This window comes from Pyrus communis, chromosome 7 (assembly GCF_963583255.1).
Source record: "Pyrus communis chromosome 7, drPyrComm1.1, whole genome shotgun sequence".
NCBI lineage: Eukaryota > Viridiplantae > Streptophyta > Magnoliopsida > Rosales > Rosaceae > Pyrus > Pyrus communis.
The window spans coordinates 2,832,501-2,853,472 of NC_084809.1; the positions used below are offsets into that span (position 1 = coordinate 2,832,501).

General features: G+C 37.6%; 4 protein-coding genes across 4 annotated transcripts; 3 read left to right on the forward strand and 1 right to left on the reverse strand.

The window, feature by feature from the left end:
• Positions 1–520: 520 nt before the first annotated feature.
• LOC137739205 (cystathionine gamma-synthase 1, chloroplastic-like) lies at positions 521–4,209 on the forward strand. Its single transcript, XM_068478752.1, has 11 exons — positions 521–1,022; positions 1,167–1,270; positions 1,479–1,552; positions 1,662–1,830; positions 1,968–2,027; positions 2,124–2,327; positions 2,425–2,511; positions 2,722–2,829; positions 2,991–3,086; positions 3,166–3,284; positions 3,816–4,209. The coding sequence occupies exons 1-11, from the start codon at positions 599–601 to the stop codon at positions 3,937–3,939; spliced, it is 1,569 nt and encodes a 522-aa protein (XP_068334853.1). The 5' UTR covers positions 521–598; the 3' UTR covers positions 3,940–4,209.
• Positions 4,210–8,723: 4,514 nt separating this feature from the next.
• Positions 8,724–11,233, forward strand: LOC137740032 (SPX domain-containing protein 4-like). The gene is made up of 3 exons (XM_068479820.1): positions 8,724–9,367; positions 10,150–10,315; positions 10,443–11,233. Exons 1-3 carry the CDS (start codon positions 9,038–9,040, stop codon positions 10,928–10,930), a joined length of 984 nt encoding a protein of 327 aa, XP_068335921.1. The 5' UTR covers positions 8,724–9,037; the 3' UTR covers positions 10,931–11,233.
• A 130-nt stretch (positions 11,234–11,363) lies between these two features.
• On the reverse strand, positions 11,364–15,835 carry LOC137740033 (phosphate transporter PHO1 homolog 9-like). Its single transcript, XM_068479821.1, has 13 exons — positions 15,154–15,835; positions 14,511–14,856; positions 14,382–14,430; positions 14,230–14,301; positions 14,002–14,131; positions 13,772–13,892; positions 13,406–13,664; positions 13,212–13,316; positions 13,079–13,123; positions 12,848–12,997; positions 12,497–12,775; positions 12,263–12,402; positions 11,364–12,173 (listed from the first exon to the last, which is right to left on the reverse strand). The coding sequence occupies exons 1-13, from the start codon at positions 15,710–15,712 to the stop codon at positions 12,074–12,076; spliced, it is 2,355 nt and encodes a 784-aa protein (XP_068335922.1). The 5' UTR covers positions 15,713–15,835; the 3' UTR covers positions 11,364–12,073.
• Positions 15,836–18,447: 2,612 nt separating this feature from the next.
• On the forward strand, positions 18,448–20,805 carry LOC137740318 (transmembrane emp24 domain-containing protein p24delta9-like). Its single transcript, XM_068480178.1, has 4 exons — positions 18,448–18,792; positions 19,215–19,424; positions 19,835–19,911; positions 20,465–20,805. The coding sequence occupies exons 1-4, from the start codon at positions 18,589–18,591 to the stop codon at positions 20,607–20,609; spliced, it is 636 nt and encodes a 211-aa protein (XP_068336279.1). The 5' UTR covers positions 18,448–18,588; the 3' UTR covers positions 20,610–20,805.
• The last annotated feature ends 167 nt before the right edge of the window (positions 20,806–20,972 follow it).

Consider the following 20,972-nt stretch of genomic DNA (forward strand, 5'->3'; position numbering starts at 1 on the left):
ACCCAAAAAAAAAAAGGAGGTAACAATATAGTCTGTAAATTTGGAATTTTGCCACTCAAAAAGTTGGTAGAAATACATGTTGCTAGTCAGATTCCACGTCTTGGACCAAAAGAAAAGTCAGATTCCACGTCGGCATCAAGCCAACCGGACCAAGTTAGCATCAAGCCAACTGGACCAAGTTGGTAAATAAGGAAAAAGATCCTCCCGGATCCTATTTTGGGAATCCTTATAATTCTGTGATCGTGATTATTTATTGTATATCGTTGAGTTAAAAATTATTTCAAAATTTAAAATTTAAAATTAAATATAAATAGTACAGACGAAAATTGACCAAACGATATAAGATGAACGATCACAATCATAAAATCGTATATAGGAAAATCCTTTTCCGGTAAATAAAACCAAAAAATTTTAGTAAAAAAAAAACTAAAAAACTTCAGTAAAAAAAAAAATTAAAAAATAAAGTCATAAAATTACAGTAAAAGAAAAGGCGCGTATTAAAGCGGCAACGCATTCGCTCTCAATCTCGTCCATTACTTCCCAACCTCGTTTCGTGACGAACCCAAAATCCCAAAAACTCGAACCCCATCACTCACCCATGGCTGTCTGCTCGTATCCTCCTAGGGTTTTCACTTCCTCCCAGCCCGGCACCCGCCCCCGATTTTCGGGCCGGGTCGACCCGACGGTGCCGGTTCACGGCCTCTCCTCCCTCATCCTCAGGTTTCCCCCGAACTTCGTCCGCCAGCTCAGCACCAAGGCCCGCAGGAACTGCAGCAACATCGGCGTCGCGCAGATCGTCGCCGCCTCTTGGTCGAACAACAACCACAACTCTAGCGTGTCGGCGGTGCCGTCGGCTACTGCCGTCGATGCCGCCGCCACCGCTGCCATCTCCGTCGATCCGGCCCAGATTTCGGGCGGTGACGAGGTGGCGGTGTTTGAAAATGGTGTACAGTTGGGGGAGGCCTTTCCTTTGAAGGAGGCCTCGTTCTTGAGCTCCGATGGGAGCCTCGCAATTCATGCTGGTAATTTAACTATACTTTGTGGGGTTTTTTTTTAATTATGATTTGCTTGGATTATTGTCTTAATATTACAATTAAAAAGCTCAGTTCTTGATAATTATCGGGGAGAGTAAAAATTTGGGTATTTTATGTTTTGTGTTTGTGAAGGTGAAAGATTGGGACGCGGCATAGTAACTGATGCAATTACAACCCCAGTGGTTAATACTTCTGCCTACTTCTTTAAGAAAACGGCTGACCTCATTGATTTCAAGGTATGCAATCACGCATTCCATATACTTATTATATGATTAGATTTTCTTACGATTTTCTGCATAATTGGGTGTAACTTTTTTGTAATATGCTGCAAAAGTTTGAAACTTTAAGATAAAAGACGATAAAATTGTGTTTTATGTATTGGGTAGCTGGTGATTGATGTGTTCTTGGATAGTTTTGGCTTATTGTCCTTTTAACTTGTTGCAGGAGAAACGCGCAACAAGTTTTGAATACGGGCGGTATGGAAATCCAACCACAGTAGTGGTTGAGGAGAAGATCAGGTTTGCATGTCTTTCATTCTCTTTTGTATTTTAAGCCTGCCTTTTGTGCGTCGAATCTATGTGTTGAATGTTTATTGAGGCCATGTTGTGGTGAACTGGTGATGGTTAGTGCACTTGAGGGAGCGGAATCAACAATGATATTGGCATCTGGAATGTGTGCTAGCACTGTCTTGTTAATGGCATTGGTTCCAGCTGGTGGGCATATCGTGACCACCACGGATTGCTATAGGAAGACTAGGATTTTCATTGAGACCATTCTTCCAAAAATGGGGATCACGGTAAAATTGTCCTTTTCTCATTTTGTGCAATGGTTACTTGTTCTGAATCTAGAGTAACAGAATACAGGTGTTACTTTTCAAATCGCCTGTGATCCGTTGTTAGTGTTTATACTTATAGGTTACCACTCTCTATGCAGGCCACAATCATTGACCCTGCTGATGTAGGAGCCCTGGAAACTGCATTGGATGAGCACAAAGTCAGTGAGAAAGTATTTAGCTTGGTTTTTTGAAATTCTCTATAACTTAGCAAATAATGGTGACCCTGATTGTTTGTGGAATTTACTTCGGGACAGGTGTCTCTTTTCTTCACAGAGTCTCCTACTAATCCATTCCTCAGGTGTGTTGACATTAAGTTGGTTTCTGATCTCTGTCACAAAAAAGGGGCGTTGGTCTGTATAGATGGCACTTTCGCCACACCTCTCAACCAGAAAGCCCTTGCCCTTGGGGCAGATCTTGTTGTGCATTCTGCAACTAAATTTATCGGTGGCCACAATGATGTAAGTCAGCACGTGTCGAACCTAATCATTTGAAGGAGTGAATACTCAGTGTATCAATTATTGTAAAGACTAAGCAAGTATCAATATCTTATTTCAGGTCCTTGCTGGTTGCATTAGCGGTTCCATGAAATTGATTTCAGAAATTCGTACTTTGCATCATGTTTTGGGTGGTGCTCTCAACCCGGTGAGTCATGTTTGTGGGTTATATATGTTTCTCGTCTCTTATTATTCTCAGTTGTCACGTTGATTGGTGGTGTTAATTTCTACTTCCATTAAGAATGTAGGGTACTTCAACAAATGATTCCATACCCCACTTAATGCTTTAATGGTTGAAGAATGGAATGAATTGTAATCTTAAATGACAATAATAATTGTTTTTTTTTTTCATCAACAGAATGCTGCATACCTGATCATTCGAGGCATGAAGACCTTGCATCTTCGTGTACAACAACAGAATTCAACAGCATTGAGGATGGCCAAAATTTTAGAGGCACATCCTAAGGTATATAGTTTATAAACTTAAGTAGCATTAACTAATGGGAGGCTAACTAAATAGGTTACCAGTGTGTGATTACTGTTGGAAAGATTATAGTACAAAAGTTTAGGTTGGGATTCACCTTTTTATATTTGAAAACAGATTTTATTGAAAATGTTTATTGGCAGGTGGCACACGTATATTATCCTGGTTTGCCTAGTCATCCTGAACATCAGCTTGCCAAGAGGCAGATGACTGGTTTCGGTGGTGTTGTCAGTTTTGAGGTGAACATTCTCGGCGCTATCCCTTTTTGGTATGTTGTTATTATATTCATTTGGTTAATAATGTTCCTTGATTATGCAGATTGATGGAGACTTGATGAGAACCATTAAATTTGTGGATGCACTGAAAATCCCATATATTGCCCCATCCTTTGGTGGCTGTGAGAGCATTGTGGATCAGCCAGCCATAATGTCTTACTGGTATTCCTTCTAATTCATCTTATGGTGGCTTAATAAATTTGAAGTTGTTATGCTATGTGGTTGAGTCTGATAAATTGGGTAGATCTGTGATTTTGATATATCACCATATCGATTCACTCCAGATAGCGTGTGAAGATGCCTAGTTTCAGGGTTTTAGTCAGAAGTTAATTTTGTAACCAAATAGCAGGTGCTTTGGCATTCCAAGACATGGAAGTGCATTAATTGGTTAAAAATATGTTTCTCGTATTACCAAAAATAAATTTTACTTTGGAAACATGGACCCTGGATGGATGTTTACATGTCGTATACATATAGCAACATTTATGGCTTGTTATGCGAAGCTTAACCAATTAACTTAGCCGAAATTATTTGAGTTGAATTTTACAGTAACGGAATTTTCGTTGATGCAACTGCTTGGTCATTTATACATTGATATTGCTTGATTAATTTAGGTGGGCTGTAGATACAGTAAGTCAGATAGGATAAAGTCCATGATTTCTGATTGCTGTGTTTTTTATGCTCTTGAAACAGGGATCTCAGCCAGCCCGAAAGGATCAAGTACGGGATCAAGGATAACTTGGTCCGTTTCAGCTTCGGAGTCGAAGACTTTGAAGATCTCAAGGCTGACATACTGCAGGCCCTGGAGACGATATAGACTGTGGCCCGCCTCATGCGGTTTTCTGTTTTATTTCTCTTCTCCATTGTTACATTGGTGCTTCAATTGACTTTGATCACCAAATGCTCTGTTCGTTTCCACTCGATGGGTCGTTGTCGATTCCATCCGGACCCTAAACTTTGTCTAATTTTCTTTTGCGAGTGCTCTTTCCGATTCCTTATCATTCCAATATGACTGCTGGCTTTGTTTTTCTTGTTAGAATGATTTGAAGTTGAATGAGAATTTAGAATCGTTCTAAGTGCTTTGAAATGAATATGAAGATATGAACCATGGTTGATCATCCACTTTTTTTCTGTTCTGATAAATAAAACAGGAGCTGTTATTTGCACAGAAGTATGGTTACAGTGAACAAATGCAAGGAAGAGTTGAGGATGACATATTGAAGTGCTAATAGCAATTTTCGTCAGAAAAGAGATTTTTTATGTGTACATTGGTCTCCTCTTTTCAGATACGATGAGATTTTTATCAGGAAAACTAATGAAAGTGATTTGAAAACTTTGAGTTTTAACGATAAGAACAAAATAAAGGGTAAAATGAATAGTATAAAAATATGGATTTTCGTTAAAATAAATAGTACCGGGAGTTTTTCGTTAAAGTTTTTATTTTTATTTTAGTGTAATCTAGTGTGTGCATACCCTAGGTTTTTCAACCATTGGATTTTTTGTTAAAGATTCATTGACCAAGATTTCACAACCGCAAATTTACATGCAGTTGCCTAGGGCTTTAAAGTTGAATGAACACAAACAAACTCTACTGCCCCGAAAGTCGTATTGAGAAGCCTTTTCCATTATGCCTGGTTCTTTGAGATAAACAGGACGTATTATCTGATAAACCGTTCCGGCCAAGAAAAAAGCCATAGGATTTGAGAGAGATCTAGCTAATGAAGTTCACGTAGATGGCGCTTGGTGATTATTTCATTGGTATTTGGCATGCGGGGTACACGATTGAAGGACAGGAAATGGACAGTTTTCACTCAGAATTAGGGATGTGCAAATACCCATTGGTTATGAGTAACCATGGTTATCCGTCCATTTAAATTTGACAGTTACGGTTATGGGTAACCGTTTAGATAAATAAACGGTTATAGGTATAACCGTTTACCTATGAAATTTAAATGGACGGTTATGGGTATTACCCGCGGTTATAAACGTGTACCCATTTAACCGTTTATTTTAATATATGTAAAACTAAAACTAAAAAAAAATAATAGTTTCTGACTAGGTTTAGTATCCCGAGATCTAATTGGTTATAAAGGGCCATATAATATATATATATATATATATATATATATATATATATATATATATTTATGCTTCACTTGAGAGAAAAATATAGTTGATAGAACGTGCTAATATTTAATATATGTGATTGAATGTGCTAAAATATTAGAGTGTTTGACGGTTTTGTTTTGGAGTCTTTTGAAACTTTGACCAATTCAAGATAATGATTACCTTGAGCATTTAGAAACATGTTATTATTAGATGATGTGTACCTATATATATTATTAGAGTTGTTAGAGATTGAAGTGAAACAGGAGCCATGTATTATTCTATTTATTTTCTTCACTAGTATCAGATAAGAAAAATGAACGTAGAGAGTGACAAATGAGAAAAACATGATTATAACTTTTTGCTTTTCATCTTTTTGTACTACCCATATGATACAAGCATGCGTTTCTTTTAATGCATGTAAAAGGCTTACACACCAAAACAATAAAAACCAAACTTCTACTATTTAAGCAATATAATTTTGACTTCTATTCTTCCACTTTCCACCCTTAGCCATATGTGGTTGTTTTCTTTATGTGGGCATTCACACCAATTCATAACATAAATCATTACTTGAGTATTCATAGTCTCAACAACTACTAATGTTAGTGAGAAACAATTCAAGAATTAATTACAAAAAACAAAAAGGCACAACTTTGTATTACTTGTAGGGCAAGTAACGCCATTATTTTTCTTAAAAAAGGCACAAGGTATGGAGAAATACCAACACAGTAATTCCCAAGCCTATCTTTTCTCTTTATGCAACTCCACCCCTCTCTCTCCTTTAGTTAAATTTAGGCCACAATGCATTGTTAAATACGCTCCTGACACTGAGCTAATGAACTGAATGCTTGTTTACTACAAAGTCGTTCACAATATTCATCAAGCAATCCAAGTAATCTATAAAACATGGTTTCAATTTCAATATTTTTTCAGCAATGACTGCATGAAACATTCACCATGAAGCATGAACTCTAATTTTATGTTTTTTTTTTCTTTTCAAATTATAGATTTAACTTAAATTTATTGTTCTTATAATTGTAGTGAATTGAATATGCGTGAATAAGAGAAGAAAAAAAATAGGATTTTTCAAACCCTACACGCATGGGAGTCGCAGCCTGAAGCCACGTTGCCCGAGCCACCAAGTCGTTCTTGCTCCAAAACTCTAAGGTCCAAAACAAAGCCATTTTGCATCACTTTTCTTACGAACTTGGGCTGGCTGCAGTTGACCCACAACCCAATTGGGCATATGTACTAAACCGTCCCCCTTATTTTTATTTTTATTTTTTTCTTTATGGCCTTATTTTTTTTTTGGCTCGCATGAAATAACAAGCCCATAGGTTAGGCCTTGTTTTTCACTTTTCCTTCTTAACCCAATAATTGGGTATATAATATGTTAACCTATTTTACTCTAATATAGCTATTCAATGGAAAAAGAGAAAACAAGAAAAAAAAATAGAAAATGATACGATCGGTCATTTGCTAGTTATTCTCCTTGAGGATAATTGGTAAAAAGATAGCAACTAATATCCAAAAGAGTCGCTACCTTCATACCGATTCATCCCTTTTCAATTTTTTTTTCAGTTTTTTTTATTTTATTTTTTATTTTGTTAATGTTTCTTTTATTTTTCTTACCATAACAACAAACTATCATATTCTTGTTTTTCAAAAAATATTTTTTCTGTGCAAAATATATTATAATTCATTTTTAAACACTTGTAAACAATGATTTAAAACCTAAATTTAAAGATGTTTTTCTATTTTCTTACTTTAAGAATCAATAAAAAAATAGTTTCAGGACCTAATAATCAGTAGGATCACATCCAAAGGTTTTGCAATATTTTTCTTAACTCTAGCGCAAAATATTTCTTAAAGCTAAAAATTTCAAATTTTTTTTTTTCCACAAAAAACTATGTGCTATAAATCAAAGTTAGAGTCATTCTATTCACACCACATATTTCCTAAAATTAATTTAGGACATTTCCAAAATTTCGGAACCTATAAATCTCCTGGGGGACCTCGCTATTAGTTATATTATTTTTCTATTTTTTTTCAACTCAGGTACCCTATTAGTCGGCATAAACTCAGATTTCAGCTGATTTTTTACAATCTAAACTACCTATCATATAAGTACTTTTACAGTCTAAACTACTTGTCATATAAGTACTTGTACAAGCTAAACTACATATCATATTATAATATTAGTCGGCATAAACTTAGATTTCAACTAATCTTTTATAATCTAAACTACCTATTATATAAATACTTTTACAGTCTGAACTATCTGTCATATAAGTACTTGTACAAGCTAAACTACCTATCGTATTGTGACTACCTATCATGGTGGAATAAGTAAATTTACATGATTCTAACAGTAAGATGTAGTCCTCCATCTTGGTAATGTTAAAAGCCCCCGAAGCTAACACAATCAATGTCAAAAACCTCTTGAGCAATTACTTACGTAAGACAATCAATGTATAATGCTCACGAATCATGTAACAAATACCAGCAAAAATGAAGCTTATTGTTGTAAACAACTCAATGAAAACATGCAAAACTACTTGTAGTTCTTATAGCTTCATGCAAATTAAAATTCAAATTTGGAAACTAATTTAAAGGAATCGCGAGGAAAATTCAAAACAGGAGTCGAATAGAGTTTTTGATGAAACAACGAGATTTGATGAGTAATTTTTTTTTTTTTTTTTAATACAACGATATATTTTACGCTAAAAATGATGAGATTTGATGTGTAACTTGAAGTTCCATGTTAATTCTGAAAGAGTCGTGATAAAACATTCAACGATAGTCGGTGTAATTTTGTTTTCAAATTATGGACACTTTAATTGCTCTACTTATTAGACTCTACCTATGACTGTGCAATACATTGGACCCATATCAAAACATATGGATCAAGATCCTCTCTTGAGCAAAGGATGAGGATCCTCCTGACCAAGCTCATCGGGCCGTTGAAATTTTATCTAACGATTACAAACAGGAGGCCCCTCTAAAAGTTATAATAATTATAACCGTTGGATAAAATTTCAACGGTCCGATGAGCTTGGTAAGGAGGATCCTCAATTAGAATATTTCTTATGTCTCCAGCTTGATACAGTTTGATGCGCGGTGATACTTTGATTGAAGAGAAATCATAAGTTAGAATGACAGACCAAGACCTGTAACTTTTTATACTAAAAAAATGGTGTCACCGATGTACTTTGAAACATGCTAGAATATTTGGGATACGAGTTGCGAAATTCGGAAACAGATTTTCTTCGGATTTTTTCTTTCTAATCCACCAAATTAGAGGATCCGTGCCATTGAAATTTGATTCATCGGCTATAAATAAGGGCCCACTCATTTTAAAGGTTATAATAACGTTAGATCAAATTTCAATTACACGGATTCCTGATTTGATGGATTAGAAGGAAGGGATCCGAAGACCCAGTTGTGTAACATTTTCCATTTTTGAACCCTCATTCAAAGTTGTCGTGGTGACGGATTTATCAAAATCGAATGCCGTATGCAGATCGAGGATGACAGAACATGCGCACCAACAAGATCAAACAACGTAAAAACAACCACATAAATCTGAAACTTTTGGACAGTATTCGGGTAAGGATGAAAAATCCAAATGCACACCAACAAGAAATGTACTTGGAAAAACCACCCCACCCCACCTCTCTCTCGCCCACTTTTCAAAGATTCCCACTTGAGAGACATTCTCGGTATCTGGATTAAATTTAATTTCTCTCTCTTGATATAAGAGGAAATCCTGTGAGCAGTTGATCTCCAGAGTTTGTTGAAAAGCCATGAAATTCGGGAAGAAGTTCAGGACCCACCTGGAGGAGACGCTCCCGGAGTGGAGGGACAAGTTCCTCTGCTACAATCTCCTGAAGAAGCTCCTCAAGGGCTTCCCTGCCACCGCGGCTGCCATAGCCGCGGTGGATTCCCTCCCTCGCCAACTCGAGCTTCAGCGGCAGCCGGCAGATGCCCATCCGGCCGCTGCTGATGGAGGTGATGGTGGGTTCCACCCTTTGGCCGGACTCCAGGATTGGTTCGTTGCGATTCTGAATGAGGAGCTGGAGAAGTTAAACGATTTCTATGTGGATAAGGAGGAGGAGTTCGTTATCCGTTTCCAGGTTATTTGATTGCCTTCTTTTTCTTCTTGTTTTCTTGAATTTGCATGTGTATATACATATATAAGCGCTTTAATTTTGATGGTAGTTGATGGATTTGGCTTGCGTGTTATGGATGTTAGAAAAATTCAATCTTTCTCTGTGTTAAGCGATTTGCAGATACTGGTGTTATGCTGGTCTCTTAGGCCTTGATTGGTGTCTAGTAACGGATTGGATTGGATAACTCACTACGTTTAGTGTAAGTTGAACGAAGAAATGGAAATTTTGTCCGAGTTGATGGTAGGATTCAGAGGATTCAGAGGGAGAAGTTTCTTTCATGTCGGGAATTCGGAGCTTGCGTCCATTTCTTCATTCAAGAGCCCTTGAATCTAGTGAGTTATCCAATTCAATCGACACCAAACGAGAGCAGCATCTTAAGATGATTGATAGGCACGAGTAGGAGTAGGATGGCATCTGTAAGCAAGTGCATTTTAGCTAAGGATTGTGTGTGGCTGGAACGATTTGTTGAGATAGAGTAGTGGTAATAGAACACAGAAGAGTTCTAAAATATTTCTTGAAAACAAGGGAAGCTTTCATAATAAACAGGTCGAGCCTCGAGTCTCAACTAGTTGAATTCTCTTTTGATCATCAAAGTCGAGAACCTTTTCTCTTAACTAAGATCTCTCTCATGGATCAACGAATGCTGTGTAAGTTGAAGTCTGTATTTGTGTGGTGCTTGTTCGCTTGAAGCTAAGCCTTTTTTTCCTGGTTTATCTGCTCTCATCTGCAAACTGCAATAATGACAGGAACTGAAAGGAAGAATCGAGAGCGTCAAGGAAAGGAGCAGCAGGGGTGGAGTATTTACATCAGAGAGCGAGTTCAGTGAAGAAATGATGGACATCCGTAAGGACTTTGTCACCATTCACGGGGAGATGGTGCTTCTAAAAAATTATAGCTCGTTGAATTTTGCAGGTACAACAGCTAGTTCTTTTCACCTTCCATATTTAGCCTGTATTGTACAACCGTTAGCATCAGGGAGTTTCTTCATTATATATCTGCGTTATCTATTGCTAAAATCAGCTGTCTTCTGGCTCAATAGGGCTTGTCAAAATTCTAAAGAAGTATGATAAGCGAACAGGAGGAGTGTTGCGTTTACGTTTCACGCAACTAGCCGTACACCAGCCTTTCTTTACAACAGAGCCTCTCACGAGGCTAGTCCGTGAATGTGAGGCAAATCTCGAGCTTCTCTTCCCTTTGGAAGCAGAAATCATTGAAGGTACACCAACCACACAAGATGAAACCACCCCAGACAGAGGTCACTCAAACCCACAATCCAATGATTCGGCAAATATTGCATCTGAGACACCTTCAAACATGGAGGCAAACACAGATATATATCGTGGAACTGTTGCTGCAATCAAAGCCATTCAAGGCCTTCAAAAACCAAGCTCCACTTCCAGCCCATGGTCGCTTTCAAATCACTTTAGAAGCCAGGACGAGGAGAGCACCGGTGCTGTCACAGCCGAAAATTCTACTTCAAACTCTGTAGGCAGCTGGCAGAGCGAAGGGGAGGATGACCAGTTGTAGTAGTGTTTAACCTATCAGTACCTGCAGTACATCCTCCGTTTCTGATCAAGAGGACGACAGTGTGCGTAAGAGCGTTTATCTTATTACTTTCGGTGTTACATTCTTGTTTTTGCTTCTTGTGGCAACCGGAATCCTAAACCCTAGGAGAAATTTACCATAGCATAATAGCATTAATCTGAAAGTTGTGTAGTTCTTTCAGTAGTACTTTTCAATGTTGTGCAGTTTTCTCAATAGCATTTGCTTGAAACTTATAATGTTGAACAACTTCACTTGAGCTAAATCTCATTCTGCTCTTCTTTGTTATCTTTTTTTTTCTTGGTTCATTTGTAACACGTAGTGATTTTGGCACACGTTTTTATGCATGAGAAGAAAACGAATGCAGAAATTATTTTCCTTGCCTCATTGTAGCATAGCATAGAACGAATGACAAACTCCAACCATTAGGAGTCTCGTTCTCATGGTCATCAGGTGACTAAGGATGCATGATCATCCACCTTATATCCTAACCGTTCATTTTTCACTTCTTTCTAGGGTCAGTTCAGATTTTTTTTTTTTTTTTTTTTTTTTCTTGAGAATCTTCAGAATTGAAGGATGAGCATTTGAGGACTTTTCTCCAAGAGGATGTCAATTTTTTGATGTCCTTTTTGGGGAGACAAAATAAAGTATTTGAACCACTTGGTGGCCGCCTCCATTTCTGTTTGGATAGCAATCTCTGCCTGGCTCTACTGTTAAGTGGGCATCAAATCCAGTTGTATCCACAGGTTTTATGGCCCCCAAATTAACTGCAATAATTGAGTGAGGCATCAAGTTGCGTGCTGATCTTTCAACCCTTTACGCAAGATGTGGACGTAGCCGCATTGGCTAGAGTGGTGGTGTTCTCGTTGTGCACCTGAATTCCTTCCCTGTAGTTTAGAATATCGTTAAAAAAGTAGGAAACCCTTTTAACACTTGATAACAAGCAAGATAGGGTGTGTTCACTTTCCTTTTTGTTCAGTCTTCCAAGCAAAAATGAAGAGAACAATTACAATTGTCTGTTTTTCACTCATATTTTGCAAACAAAACGAAGAAAAGTGAAAATAAAAAGTAAAATTCTGCAACTTTCACTTCTATCATATTTTGTATTTTTGCTCATGGAAAACATGTTCATCCGCTCTTGGTGTGGTCACGGTCGTAGTTGAAGGGTAGGGGTACAGACTTGAACGCGCGATACTTTCCGACGTTGTTCAAGTGCTCATTCTCCAACCTGCTCAGTAAAACATCGAATGCTTATTAGTCGACAGTAGTTCAAGTTGCTCGATTTTAGAGAGTTGAGTACTGAGGAGTAAATCATACCGAAAGAAATTCCAAATGCCACGACGGATGATCTCTAAACAGGAGACTATCGCGATCAAGGCTGTTTTATGGACGAAAGGCGCTCCTCTAATTCCTAATACTGACTGCATCCAAGCGAGTCTCAGTAGAACATTCAACCCCTGCACCATATTATTCGATATTAATGTCAAACGACAAGGAGCGAATGGCACTCCATAAGGGTTGAAGAAGTCAGCTTGTAAGTTGTAATCCTACCATGGCAACAAAATAAACATTGTGGTTTGATACGAGGAGTTTCTCTCTCAGCCAAGGGTTCTTAGAATTTCGTTGCAGAAGACCCCAATCGATGACAATGTCCCAATATGTACCGAAAACAGTTGCCACAACTGAACTAATTATAGCGAGGATTTTCCATGTCATTCCAGCTTTCAGGTCAAAACTTGTTCTCATGGCTACTGCAACGATTGTTGAGAAGTATTTCAGCGCGTTTAACCCTTGCATTCTGTCTTTCTCCTCTATCAAGCGTCGCACACACTGCAAGCAAGGAACAGTTAAAACCATATACTTTCATGAAGGAGAAATTAAGGAGTTTTGAACATAGAACACCTGAAGCGAACGCATCCAATAAGGAATCATTGCAACAATGAAGTAGAAAGATTTAAAAACGTGGCTGTCAAGGCAGTTGTGCGATCTTTTTTTGAAGTCCCCCCAACCGTAATAGCAAATGTAGAATTCTAAACTCCTGAAGGCTTGAACCTGAATTAAAATTTACAACATTACTCGATCATAAGCAACACAAGTATCAATACGCTAAACGAATCATAGTAGTGTCAGTACCTGGCTAGTAAGCTGATCTGCCAAGAAAAAATCCGGGAGGGTAACCTACCGAAAAAACAAACAAAATTTTAATGTGTTTTACTTGAGCGTATTCGATTAGTATGTCTACAGGAAGAAGTTATTCTCTGGTTACCTTATAAAGAGGAGCAAGAAGACAACGGAATATGCACAGGAGGAGGAAATATCGACTGGAACGATATATAATGTTGAAAGGACAAACCATTATAAGAAGCACAACCTGCAAATGTTATATATCCATGAAAAAGATTCATGAGCAAACTGTTTTTAACGAAGTAAATCAGTTTTATTGAAGAATCTCTCTCTTACAATGACTAGGCCCAGGGGGACCAATTCTTTCACGGCTACGTAGCTTTTTGTTCTCGGATCCAACTCCATATCCAAATTTGAGATGGTACCAGCCAATGCAAGAATTGCAAGTCCTGAACTGATAAGGAATAGCTGTCTGTAACCAATCTCTGACCCTTGGTTGAAGCCAAAGATAAATGGATAATTTACACGATAGCGCCTCCAAAAGAATATGTTCCCTGAGAACATCATCAGATGTAGGACAATGAATCCAAACAAACTGCAAAAGTGGGAAAATGAATGATCGTCAAGAAACAAATAGCTATGCAGATTTAAATTTCTCCACAGATGTGGATATGATGGGATAACTATTATGCACACACTCGCCTGTACAGCGGAAATATGTTTTCCATGTACAGATCATGCCCTGCACTCTTAAGGATATTTCTTGCATGCGTAAGCACAATGATGGCTACTGTAAGTGAAATCGAGCCCCCAAAGAGCAGCCCTGCAGGTACACAACATTAAAATGATCATTGATATCTTGCGTAAGGTCCACTAGATATGGAAACTGAGAAAGAACAAAGAACTTGTCATTCAGATAGCACAACTCTTACCCAAGAAAAATGTATTTCTATGCTTTTCCCTTTTGGTTTTCGGTCTTAATGTCTTCATTCCCTTTCTTCGATTTCCATTTGCGAAGTGCTTTATGAAGGTAGTCTCCACCCTTTCCATAAGCCTAGTAACCTGCGAAGCCAAAAGATGGATCATAAGAAAAAGCTTTAGAAGGGCAATGGTCTGGATTCATAGTAATCGTCTGGATCATAAGAAAAAGCTTCACTCACTTCATCGCTGCTACCGAGATAAGAATTATCCACCATATTCAAGTAAGCCTTCGATGCAGGCCTTGAAGAGAACTGCACAATCACACGGTTGGTATGATCGAAAAAAATACCTTCAATTTTGAATGGATGAATCGGAAACAAAGCAACCAAACCTTGTCATATTTCTTCATGATCTTCGAGAAGGCCAATTGATTAAGGAAACTGCACCATCCATTAGCAATATAATCAGTCATACATAGCACTAATTTTTCGAGTAATGTAATCAGGTTTTGTCATGTTACCAGTAGCTTTTCAAAAGCCGGAGCTTTTTGTAGAACTCACTAAAGGCCTGTGTCATTTGCTCTTCTACTTTCTTCAGCTCTTTCTTGCTGAATGATAAGTCGGGTTTCGTATTCGGCTGGAATATGCTTTTGATTGTTGATACAGGAGTTTCAGGCACCACGTTGATCTTTATATGATCCAAAACCTCTAGTGGTTGTGGTTTAAACCCCATAATATTCACCGTGCCTCTGTTGGGTTTCCGGTCAGCGGTTTCCAATTCCTCGATTCCCCTCTCTTCATTTTCTTCCAATATTTCTCCTTCATTGCTCATCTCAACTTCTTGAATTACATCCATATCCTCCCCTCCTTCACAATCAAAACAAATACTTCAAATATTAGGCAAAAAAGAAAAAAAAATCTTATTAAATTAAGAATCTTATGCGCCTTTTTTTCACCTTCTGCACTCCTCCCCTCAATTATGTAATTGAGAGGAATGCAGAAGGTGAAAAGGGAAATTCAGAAAATCACTTCCCTCCCCAAATCTATTGAACTTAAAGCCTATGTTATATAAAGTTTGAAACTTTATATAACATGGAATCTACTAAGAAACCAAAAGAAATACAATTAAAAAAGTTCACATTTATTTTTTTGCCTCTTAATTACCTGTTTTTCTACCACTTGGATGAACTGCTGAGACTGAAGAAATCCCATTGCTTGCCAACTCACTTCCTCCTCCAATATCCACCTTTGGATTATCAACCTTTAGCCTAAGAGCGATCAAACCATCCATCTGCCTACTCAACTCCTCGGCCTCCTCCACAACTTCCCCAACTTTCTTCTTGTAAAAGCAATTCACTTTGTTAAACTCATCGTCCAGGCTCCTAAAAAACACAACCTCAAACTCTCCTCCGTCCTCGGACGGCATCAAGAACCTTGTCTGCCACTGCCCTTCCTCCCCTTCTTCAGCCACAAGTATCTCCTCGTCCTCCATCTTCCTCAGCGAGCCGCGTTGTCGGCTTGTCAGCCCACTGAATGCTCGGTAGAGTGCCACCCTCCGCTTTAGCACCGACCCTGCCGGTGTCGTGGCCATTGGTGTGGATGATGCATATTTCTTCCGGAAACGCAGGATGTCTTTTATGATAAGCTTGAGAGAGTTGTAGTCCATGTATGCTTCTCGCCATTCAGGCACCATTTGCGAAACGAACTCTTTTCCGAACTTCATCTTCTTCCTCCTCCTCCAACCAAGCCCTCAATGAGTACGTAGCTCAGTTGATTACGAACATTCACTCTTGCACTCGGAAGCTTTGGTTTATTTAGGCAACCGTGTTGCGTTCTTGCTTTTTGTACATTGCTTCTGTTCAGATGTAAGATTCGAGTAAGAAGACGTGCTATATATAAGGAAGGTTGTCTCGTATCATTTAACGTGAATTTTATTTTTATATTTGGTAAAATCCAAATCAATATAACATGTAGAATTCTTTATTTTTGGAAGCTTCCCTACCAGTTTGTAACTTATTTTTCGACAAAACGACGTCCGATTCTAATTTAAACTTACTTAATCTACGTGAAAGAGAATTCGAACTACGTGCAAGTGGGCAATAACAAGCAGACTGTCTTAGATTGACTGACTTAATCCACGTCCGTCGATATTAAAGGTCGCTCGCCATCTTGCTCCACTGTTATTTACATGTTGCAACCACACCTACCACCTGTGGTCCTGCTTTTTGTTATCTTCCATGGATGAATACGCAGTGTCGAATTTGCCTTTAATTCTGCAGAAGACGTATGCTGTCAATGATGTAACAGGAGTAAATGTACCTGACCAAGACTGGGGTAACCAGCGTAAATGTTACTTGACCAAGACTGGATCAAATTTAGTTAGCCGGCTTTTCAACGTTTCCTTTCAAGATTTGTTCTTAATTTGATTTGTTCGTTTACATGCTAAGACCTTTTCTCTTTTGATCACTTGAGTTGCACAAAAACGAACGCAGAATCTGCAACTCTCGAATGCGTAGTTAAGCAAATTTCACGACGGATGCTATAACTTTCTTAGGCCATCATGTTAATAGTTTGTGCATTTGGGACGGATGATCCTTCCTCAAGCTGGAAATGCTTCCTTGTTTGACTCTCGGCGTCTCTTAAAATTGATACTTTTGTTCTTAAAGAAAATGCGTAGATAAATACTGCTAATCACTTGAGTTACCAAAAAAAAAAAAAAAAAAAAAAAAAAAAAGACAATGTTACAAGATAAGATAATTTGTTGCATTAACTTTGGTTAGTTAATATATACATAACTAGATATATACACATTGATACAAATAAATATTTACATTAAATGGTGAGAAAACAAATTGATATCAGTACTGAACTCGTCATTAAAAAAATTATAATCTAAGCAATAAATGGTTGTTGGACGGTGTTTTGGTTGAGGAGGACGATTATAAACCGGATAATGCTAGAGACACCAAAATTCTAAACCAAAATTTGCAAATCAAATGATATGTCACCAATAAGAAATAAGCATGTTAATCAATACTTAAATAACAACTCAATCATCAAAATCCACATCATTTGGTTTACAAAGTTTATTAGCATTTGCGTTAGGATTTAAATAATGTGATGATATTTTTTTTTTTTTGAACAAACGATATTATTTATACTAAGGGAGGGGGTGGGCTTAATGTGATTTGGTATTTAAATTTCAATAATGTGATTTGGTAAAACAAGAGTTATACATGTTTGCATCAAAATGTGTTTCAAGTATCTAATTATAGGGTGCATTTTTGCTCATCACTCTCAAGTGGTGATCATGCTCACCATTTTACTTTTTAGTATTGGATGACTTTAAATTTTGAGATTTACGTCTATCGACTACACACATCTCAAAATTTAACTCATCAAAATGATACAAATGAAATACTGTGCATAACATCAGTTGAGGGTAGTGAGCAAAAATAGAGAAATACTAAGGAAACTCTCAAAAGTGGAACTCTCCATAAACTCTTTGCTATATAATGTTAAGGGTGACAGAGTCAACAAAACTTTAAGATAATATCCTCGGTATTTCTTGCAAAAATATTTCTTACAATTATAGCTGGGACATGCACATTAATATTGCCAACTACAAATGCAATCTTATCCTTCCAAAACCAATATGCAAATTTGAAATTTCTTGAGTACCCAAACGATCATACTTTGGCCACAAGAAGAGAAATCTTTGAGGGTGTCTTTTATTACAACCCGATATTTTAATTTTATTATTTACAAAGATGAAAGTTTGAGTTTGAATGCTAGAAATTTGCACGAATTATTTCATTTTTTAAAAAAGAAACATTTTGGATCAATTATAAAGATGGTCGATGCTAATGACTTAATTCAGTTGACTAGAGAAGTTTGCTCCATCTTTACGCACCCAAATTTGAATCTCTCACTATAATTTAGATGTAAATCATTGTATCATTTGTCAAAGAGATGAGCTGACATTTGTGACCTAATTTTAATAAACGACTCTTTGTTGGGTTGATAAAAAAAAAATAGAATGTAACCTAACCATCTCTTAATCAATTAAGTTACAAACTTCTTATAAGTTTAATCGGATTCTAAATTTCGACATCATATGTGTCATACTAGTACGATAAATTTCTACATATTGAGGTTGGCTAAGTTAGTAAAGTTTCTGCTTTGTGTGTCACCTCACTAATGTTTGAGTCTCGCTGCCAGCAATCCTCGTTAATCTGTAATTCATAATTTTTTACGAAAATTCATACTAGTGACGTGTAAATCCTTTCAAATCGAGGTTATAAGTATATCCTGATAGTGGCGGTGGTTTAAAAATTTAGTCCTTCCACTAAGCATTACCATTTAATTTTGAAACCCACTTAAAAGCACCAGCAATGAGCTGACATGTCGGCACCTCATTGGTCCACCAAAATTTATTACCAAAAGAGCGCTTTACTCCCAGAAACCAAGACGTTGACAAACAAAACAGATCTCCACCACCGTTTGTTGAGAAGCTCAAAAACTCCGACCAAAAAACAACTTCCAAATTCCTCCATCGGAGCCGCCACCCACGGCCGGGGTTTCTCTTTCTCGCACAAAATGTCCCGAATCAATTTTCGTATAATTCTGATTCTGGGGTTAATGTCGACGGTAGCGCATTCCATGCGGTTCGACCTCCAATCGGGCGCCACCAAGTGCATTTCCGACGACATAAAGAGCAGCGCCATGACCGTCGGCAAGTATGCCGTCGTCAACCCCAATGAGGGATCTCCTGTACCTGATTCCCATAAGCTCACTGTCAGGGTAATCCCCAAACCATTTCTGTATGTGGGTCTGTTTCTATATCTGAAAATATGATCTGGGTTTTCTTTATCACCAATTTTACAATTGGGTTTTTTGTTCAATCCTGTTTCGAATCTGCTGTCGGAGTCAAATGTGGCAAAAGATTGAATTTTTCAGAGTGAAGTGGGTCTGTTTCTATATCTGAAAATATGATCTGGGTTTTCTTTATCACCAATTTTACAATTGGGTTTTTTGTTCAATCTTGTTTCGAATCTGCTTTCGAAGTCAAATGTGGCAAAAGATTGAATTTTTCATAGTGAAGTTTAATGTTTAGGCAAAGCATTGATTTCTATAAATTGGGTATATAATGATTTACATTGTAAAGTTGGATTTTTGGGAACAGTTTGGAGATTTGATCTGGTGATGCTGTGGGTTTGTAACAGGTGACCTCACCTCATGGAAGTAACTATCACTATGGGGATCATGTGGAGTCGGGAAATTTTGCGTTCACTGCTGCAGAGACTGGTGATTATTCAGCTTGCTTTTGGGTGTCGGATCATAAGCCCTCGACCACGGTGACGATTGATTTTGACTGGAAAACTGGTGTTGCTGCTAAGGACTGGTCCAATGTTGCCAAGAAAGGGCAGATTGAAGTAAGCAATCTTCTGCTTGCACAATGTACATACCTGCATTTCGATATTTGTTTTTGGTGTTTATTCCCTTTTTGTGAATTCCGTCATAAGCGTAAACTTTGTTCTTCCATTCTTTAGAATTTTATCAGGAAATCTGATGCTAGTGAACCCAAAACCTAGGAACACAAGTATTTGTGGATTATGGATCGATACTATGAAGAACAGAGGGTCTCTTGTGGGCTAGAAAGGCTCTTATTTAAAGAGTTAGCACTCTTGAAGGAACAGGATTCGATATTGAAATCTGCCAATGTTAATATTGTTAATCTGGTTCGTCATTAATTAGTATATTAAAGTTGTAGAAACATCAAATGTACTGATCAAAAGGTACGGTTTTATGTCTAGTGCTGATATTTTTTTTTGCCTTGTGCTAGTTGATGGAACTTGAGCTGAAAAAATTGTATGATACTGTATCATCCATTCATGATGAGATGTTTTATCTACGTGAAAGGTACGTAATCAGTATATCTTGTGTTGCTATTTCCAGCACATGTGGTGGGGTTTCACTTATATGATGTCACCTTATAATCCATCTGCATGCTTGAAGTTAAATTGGTTTTCTGTAAAATTTGAGAATGTGCTGCTTTATTCTTCCAATATTGCTTATTGTTGTCGCTCTAGTCCAGATAAGAGATGAAAGTAATAGGGACGGTTTCCCATTCCACTTTATTTTCTCTCCCCATTATTTTGCTTCTTCTTCCTCTTTCCCATGTTAAAACATCTCCCTTTAGAATGATACCGTTGAATTCTGCGTAGGACTCAGATGGTTGTTTCCTTCGGCCACTTAATATCAGGAAACTCGTAGAACAGTCTGCAACTTTTTGCTATCAAACATCTTGCATTCTTAGATGCTTTTACACCAGTAACTCATTTGAATCGAAATATTAGACCCCATTTATTCTGAGATTTCTTTGATTGAGAAGAGGCGGCATGTTTCTGTTATACCTGATGTTACATTTTTCCGTTTTCCCTTTTTCTCTTTTTCCTGTCCTGGTGTTTTTCAGGGAGGAAGAAATGCAACAACTTAATAGATCAACTAACTCCAAGATGGCGGTTTTTAGCGGCCTTTCGCTTTTTGTATGCCTGTCGGTGGCTGGTTTGCAACTATGGCATCTCAAGATGTTCTTTGCGAGGAAGAAGCTCCTCTAATTTTTTGTTCTGCAGTTATGTACTCACACTATTTGTTGTTCCCCTGTATTTTGAGGCCAAATCCTAAGTTGGACAGTGATTTGTTCTACTGAGAGTTTAGCTTCTAGAAAGGAGTCCCATCAAAGTATTGGTCTGTATTGTTGAAACTGGTTCTCTACTTTTTCCAGAGCAAGGAAACTGACTGACTTCATCAACATCATTTGCAGTCCCTTCGAATACTTAACGTATGAGACCATTCATCAACATCGTTCGGCAATTAAATATATCGTTCCAGCCCACCGTGTGAGTTTGAGTCTAATTTATAAGAACCCAAGTCACTTTTTCGACAACTATTATTGACACACTTACATTGTCGTTAAATTA

Coding starts and splice junctions, on each gene's coding strand:
- LOC137739205 (XM_068478752.1), top strand. CDS start 599: ATGGCTGTCTGCTCGTATCCTCCTAGGGTTTTCACTTCCTCCCAGCCC. Junction 1,271..1,478: donor CTGACCTCATTGATTTCAAG/GTATGCAATCAC, acceptor AACTTGTTGCAG/GAGAAACGCGCAACAAGTTT. Junction 2,328..2,424: donor TTATCGGTGGCCACAATGAT/GTAAGTCAGCAC, acceptor ATCTTATTTCAG/GTCCTTGCTGGTTGCATTAG.
- LOC137740032 (XM_068479820.1), top strand. CDS start 9,038: ATGAAATTCGGGAAGAAGTTCAGGACCCACCTGGAGGAGACGCTCCCG. Junction 9,368..10,149: donor AGTTCGTTATCCGTTTCCAG/GTTATTTGATTG, acceptor CAATAATGACAG/GAACTGAAAGGAAGAATCGA. Junction 10,316..10,442: donor TAGCTCGTTGAATTTTGCAG/GTACAACAGCTA, acceptor CTGGCTCAATAG/GGCTTGTCAAAATTCTAAAG.
- LOC137740033 (XM_068479821.1), bottom strand. CDS start 15,712: ATGAAGTTCGGAAAAGAGTTCGTTTCGCAAATGGTGCCTGAATGGCGA. Junction 13,317..13,405: donor TCCCCCTGGGCCTAGTCATT/GTAAGAGAGAGA, acceptor TAACATTTGCAG/GTTGTGCTTCTTATAATGGT. Junction 12,998..13,078: donor CAGATCAGCTTACTAGCCAG/GTACTGACACTA, acceptor ATTTTAATTCAG/GTTCAAGCCTTCAGGAGTTT.
- LOC137740318 (XM_068480178.1), top strand. CDS start 18,589: ATGTCCCGAATCAATTTTCGTATAATTCTGATTCTGGGGTTAATGTCG. Junction 18,793..19,214: donor CCCATAAGCTCACTGTCAGG/GTAATCCCCAAA, acceptor GGTTTGTAACAG/GTGACCTCACCTCATGGAAG. Junction 19,912..20,464: donor ATGTTTTATCTACGTGAAAG/GTACGTAATCAG, acceptor GGTGTTTTTCAG/GGAGGAAGAAATGCAACAAC.